Raw genomic sequence first — 6,000 nt, 5'->3', positions numbered from 1 at the left:
ATACCATAATGTATTTAATCACTCTTCTTTGAGACATTTAATGGCTGTTTCTTTTTCTACTTTGATAACTAGCGCCACAACCAACAATTTTGTTGGCATCTGATTATTTTCTTAGAGTAGATTCTAGAAGTGAAACTATTGGTTTAAAGGCTTTGAGCATTTTAAAGATTCTTGATATATATTGTCAAAAATTTTTCAAAAGGTTATTCCAATTTACAACCCCACAACTAGTGTTTAAAAATCAGTTTTATTCAGTGCTCCAAATATAGATGCCAACTTTTAGAAACGAATGTCAACAGTGGGAAAATGATAGACTAAATTGTATTAGGCATTTTTTCAATATATATTTTTTCTAATTATAAAGTAATACAAACTAATTGCAGGTTGAAAAATATAGATTACAGAAAATAATCCCTTCATCCATAAATAAAAATGACAGCTTGATGAACATTCCTTTGTCTTCTTGCTGTGCACATATTAAATAAATATTTATAATGTTGAGATCATATGACTCATACTTTATATATGAATTTTTAATTTAATGTTATATATCATTACAAATTTATATTAAATATTCTCCAAAGCATTTTTTTATTAGTTGCCAAATCTATCTTGTAAACTGGCTATAATGTAGTTAACCTTTCTTTCTTATTGTATGTGCATTGATCAGCATATATAGAATTGCAATACATAACATTGTTCATAACCTGACTACATTTCTGATAATTTCAATAGAATTTATGATGAGAAGTGGAATTATAGAATCATGGGCTTAAATAGCATGGATATTTTAAAGTTTCTTGATAAATATTGATAGAAAATCAGAAAAATTATTCTAAAATGTTTGTTCCAGCTTTGTATGAAAGTGCACTTCACTCTTCTCAACATTTTTTTTCATTGTTTTATTTCAATGATTCATGTTTTGCATTTTTCTAACCTTTTCATATTCCTTGAATTATTTGTATTTCTTCTTTGAATTCACTGATCATGTCCTTCACATATTTTCCCATTAGACCTAGTATCATGAAGACAACAGAGCATCCTTCTCTGAGGATCTGTTCTCTGCTTCTACAGAGCTCAGAAGAATAACTCAGTTGCCCCCCGGTTACTTTTCTTAAATATTCCCGGTAATTCACCTGTGACTCTTAGTGATCAGCATATATGATCGTAGTAACTCATATTTGTAAAGGACTATCCAATTCATAAAACTCTTCCACATCCATGATCAGTCTTGCCCCTGTGAACGAGATTGGGCAGGTTAGTGTCATTAGCATCACTGTAGAAATGTGGACGTTGGGTTCCACAGGTGAAAGCTGTTAACAGCCAGTGGGGAGTAAAGTGAAGACTCAGACCAGGTCTTCAATTCCTAGATCTCTTCCTCTTCATTAAGTCACTTTACTGATGTTGCCAGTGTCCAGAAATATAAAACGACTCCACATGGGGTAAGAAAGTTCTGGAATAATGTTAAGAGACTTGATAGCAAATGCAAGGACTCTATTCTTAGAATGAGACTGATTTACATTTGAGGGCTTTTAATTGCAGTCATCTATCAGTTTTAAACTTTCAATGTCTAAATATAAAGACGCGGCAATATAAACGAGCCAGCTGCATTTTTACACAGCGCATGAACTGATGAGTTTATGAATGAGTGAAGTGATGGAAATCAACAGCAGGAGTAAGAATATCCCAACCCATACATCAGCCTAAGCCATACATCAGTACCTTGGAGAGCTTCCAACTTTAAGTCAGCCCCTCCCTCACATTCTCAAAAAAGACAGGTTTTCAACCTCCAAAGGAAAATCGGAAGCATTTTACACTGATATCTTCCATGTTTTTTGGAAACTACAAGGTGATTTCATTTTCCATTTTCCTACCTGAAAATGGTCTTCCCTTTTGCCCCATTTCAAATAAAAGCCCCGTGGCTTGTGATCTTGTGAGAGCTTATTTAATTTAAGCAGCTTTATGGTATTTTTCCCCCCTCAGCGAACACATTTCTTTGCCATGCCTGCAAATTAAAATGTCCTTTGCCATTGAGCGCCCAGGAGAAAATCAGCTCTCCCTATCGCGAGTGTTTTTTATTGTTGGGTAGGATCTATTTCTGAAGACATGATGGCAGCAGAGCGTGGGTCTCCACAGGTGTAGCCAGGAGCTGCCCTACCTCGAGAAAGAAGGCGCGAAGATGTATGAGCCCGCCCTACTTACGCTTGGAGCCCCGCTGCCTCTTCTGCCCTTGGGGCTGCGCGAAGTTCAGCCTCTACGACGCCCCGCCGCGCACGCGCGCTCCCCGCCCCCGTCCTCACCGCACCTGCCAGGTCACAAACCCCTTCCCACCCTCTCGCGCTCCCTCCCGGAGGCTGTCTTGTCTCACATTGATTGGTCGGAGCCAAGAGGGTGCGTCCAATCAGCAATCCCTCCTGCGCAACCTATCCCCGCTCTTCCCGCCCCCTGCCGCCCCGCACGCCCCTCTCGGGCACCTACTTTCCTTTGTGACTGGTGCGCGCTCTGGTCACTCAGTGCGGCGGGGAGAGGTGTGCGGGAGTGGGCGGGAGGTGGGGGGGAGGAGAGGGAGGGGACGGGGAGGGGCGGGAGGGGGCGGGGCTCAGGTGCTGAGCCGCGCAGTCGGGCCAGACCCAGGAGGGGGCGAACAGCGGAGGGGGGCGGAGCGGGGACGGGGGCGGTGGCGAGGAGGGGGTTACGCCGGCGACGTCGGCAGCGCGAGGCTTCGCGCGTGAGCCGCGCAGGCTGGGCCTGGCTACCGAGCTTTCCCGGCCGCCGAGCAGGTCGTCGACGCCGGCTCCTGGCGGAGCGCGGGGAGGAGGGAGGTGTCGGTGTCAGCGGCGTAGTCGACGGCGGCCCCGGTCATGGAAGAGACGCAGCCGCTTCCGCAGTCCGAGCTGCCGCTGTGCGACAGCCTTATCATCTGGGTGAGTACGAGAGGGCGAGGGGGGCCGAGGGGCGGAGGCGAGGTGCCCGGGGCCCCCGGTTCTCCGCAGGTGAGCCTGAGGAGTAAGCCGGGCCACCTGCGCCGCGGACTGGGTGCCTTGCCCTCCGCGTCTCCTGTCGCCCTTGACCGCGAGAGTGCCACCTGCGGGTTGCGAGGCAGGTGTGTGTGTGTGTTTGAGTGTTTGTATGTTTGTGTCTGGAGAGGAGGGAAGGGTAAAGGGAGCTCTGGAGGTAGGGACGGAGGAGACTCCTCTTACTCCCCTCTGATCGTGCTTCTGACAGCTGTGGCTGGAGCCAAGTGTCCATCCCCTTTACTCCTTGCTGCCCTATTTTCTCCCTCTGGGCCACCGACTGTCTCGCCTTCTGTCTGCTGAACAGCCTTCTTATACGGATCTTTGTGCCACTTGGGAGCGAAGGCCCCCTCCGAAACTCCTCTCCCACCCAAACCACTTTGCTCTGCTTGGACACAGGTGGCCAAGACGTGGTTTTGGGTCCTGGATCATGAAAGCTCCTCCAGGATCCCAGGACACCTGATTTTGTAGAAGTCATTTAGAAGGGATATTTCCACGTATTTCCTGTGTGCAGAAAAAGACATGTTGGGGGGTGGGGAGCTTGTGTTCCCCTTTTCTTGCTGCCCCCCCTTCGCCCTCCAGTGGACAGCATATTCTTTAAAGAAAAAGACTTGGCATTTTCGTTTGCACTTTGTGCGTGTTTAGGTTTTTGTTTTTGTTTTTGAAGTAGGCTCTGCGCCCAGCAGGGCCTGAACTCAGGAACCTGAGATGAAGACCTGACGCTTAACCCACTGAGCCACCCAGGTGCCCCTGTGCGTGTTAAGTATTTCTAATTAATTTGTGTTAGGTTTGGACAGGCAGAATCTGTCCCCAGTAGTCTCCTCAGTAAAATGATGTCTCACCTTTTGGAGATGCTCAGCCATCAGAGAGCTGGCATTCAGGTGTAGTTTCTAACCCTTATTGGGCAAGTTTGATGCTAAATCGTCTATCCACAAGGTGCCCATCCCCAAGCTAGTTGTTTAGTTGTGTGTAGAGGGGTGTGTGCATAATGGAATGTATACAGACTGGATCAGGAGGTGATAATTGGTTGGTGAGATTCCCTAGCAATCTCCTAATTTGAGTAATTCAAAAGAATGAGAGAAATCAGAGAAGGTTTCTGGCCACGTATGAAGTCTACTGGAAATAACCATAATTTAAAGCAGCATTTACAGCGTAGAGGTAAATAGCTTGTGTTGTAAGTGGAATCCAAGTATATAGGGTTTCTGAGTTAAAAGCAATTAGCTAACTGTTCGTCTGTATTTTCATTTAAAATAAGTATTGGGATTTAGATGCTGTATTTTAAGACTGTCATGAAATAAGGCAACATTACTTTTAATGATGTGTTTTGTTAAAACAAGTGGCTAATTAAAGGGTGTATCCTAATCTGTTACTTTATTGCTCCAAACATCTGACTTAAGTAGTAAACTTAGTCTTTATGATGTCATTGACTTATATGAGGTGGTGGTGAAGTATAGGATTTTCTTGAATTGTATTGCAGTATTTTAAACTGTTATGTGACTATATCCATTCTTTGAACCAGTCTTTATTGAGTTCCTACTTTGTTCAAGGCACTGAGAAAGACAGATACTGAGAATAATCAAAGAACTTTCCATTTTTTTGCTGGAGTGGTAGACACAGCTGTGCATTTTTACAATGAGAGGCAATATTCCTTAAAAACTGCAAAAATGGTATAGATGACAGAGAGTAATAGGTTATTTGCCTCTCTAGTTCTAAGGCTGCTGAAACACTGCAGAGAAAGTGGAATTATTGTGCAGATTGTTGCCTTTACAAATGCTGCTACAGCCAAGTCTACCTGTTCCCATAACAGGTAAATGCCCAGCCATATAAAGACTAAGAACAACCACACAGTTCCCCTCATGTTTCTCTTTGCAAACTTTTATCAGTCCCTGTTTGAGCCCCCAACTTTTCTCCCCTCAGGAGAATGACCTCCTCCTTATCTTTGGCTCTAGCTCTAGATCCCATCCGTTCTACCTCTTCTAAAACTTTGCTCTATCATTTATCCTCTTTCTGTATTTACAACTTCTCCTCTACTTTGGCTCCTTCCTCTCAACATATTATTCAAAACTTATTCAAATCTTCCCTATCTTAAAGAGAAAGAATGAAGAGACATCACTCCCTATTAGAACCACACAGTATTTCCCCTTCCCTATGCAAATTATTTGAGTTTTTTAATACTCATCCTTTATACTTCTTGAACTTTCATTCCCTCCTCAACCCACTGCACTTGAGTTTCTTTTCTCTAAGGCCTTCACCTCCTGGATTTGGCAAACTATTATATATTATCTTTATCTTTCTTGATGTTTCCTTTGTGAAATGATTTTCTGCCTTGGTTTCTAGGGTACCTGTCTGTTGGCTTCTCTTTACCTCTCCAGATGATTCCCAGTGAACGTTGGTATCACTTTTTTTGCCTTTGCCAGCCACTGCATTGTTGATGTCACTACACTTCCCCAAGTTTCCCCAAACTCTCCTGATGCCACACTCCCCACGCCTACTATGCTGCACTGACTTTCTATTTCTTGAGGAAGTTAAGCTGTTTTTAATACATCAGGTCTTTCTTAACTTTTCTCTTCTCTGCCTAGAATAGTCTCTTTCTAGTTCTTCTAGTAGCTGGCTTCTTTTCACCGTTCAGTTCTTGGATCTGTTGTCATCTTTCAGAATCAGTAACAGTGAATGACCTACCTGCTCCCCGCTCCCACTCCTATCCTTTGTAACCTGTTACCCACTTCCTTTGTGTCTATAACATGTAACACTTTCTGAAGTCATCCTATTTGCTCCTTGGGGTCAGAGCCCTTGTATGACCAGTTTTCTGCTCTGTCCCCAGGAACAAGAAACTGGCTGGAATCTCCAGTACAACATTGAATCAGAGTGGTGATAGTCAATATCCTTGTCTTAGTCCTGACCTCAGAGATCAGTATTTCACCCTTTAGTAGGTTCTTGTAGATACCAGGGATGAACTTCTAACTATTATAGAGGATTGATGGATTTC

General features: G+C 44.0%; 1 protein-coding gene across 3 annotated transcripts in view; it reads left to right on the top strand.

The window, feature by feature from the left end:
* The first annotated feature begins 2,372 nt into the window (after window positions 1-2,372).
* HOOK1 (hook microtubule tethering protein 1) overlaps window positions 2,373-6,000 on the top strand; it is a 90,759-nt gene continuing 87,131 nt past the window's right edge. Inside the window, exons 1-2 of one of the 3 annotated variants that reach the window (XM_073896652.1) lie at window positions 2,373-2,391; window positions 2,781-2,924. In XM_073896652.1, coding sequence (XP_073752753.1) covers window positions 2,862-2,924 — 63 coding nt within the window. In that variant the 5' untranslated portion in view covers window positions 2,373-2,391; window positions 2,781-2,861. Of the gene's footprint in view, window positions 2,392-2,453; window positions 2,529-2,653; window positions 2,925-6,000 lie in introns of those variants that run through there. The other 2 variants (XM_073896651.1, XR_012379453.1) reach the window with 2 other exon arrangements.

This window comes from Callorhinus ursinus, unplaced genomic scaffold (assembly GCF_003265705.2).
Source record: "Callorhinus ursinus isolate GAN/ISIS: 27379988/994484 unplaced genomic scaffold, GSC_fseal_2.0 scaffold9, whole genome shotgun sequence".
Lineage (NCBI taxonomy): Eukaryota > Metazoa > Chordata > Mammalia > Carnivora > Otariidae > Callorhinus > Callorhinus ursinus.
The sequence above is the reverse complement of the archived record's forward strand: the minus strand, read 5'-3'. Positions and strand labels throughout refer to the sequence as shown.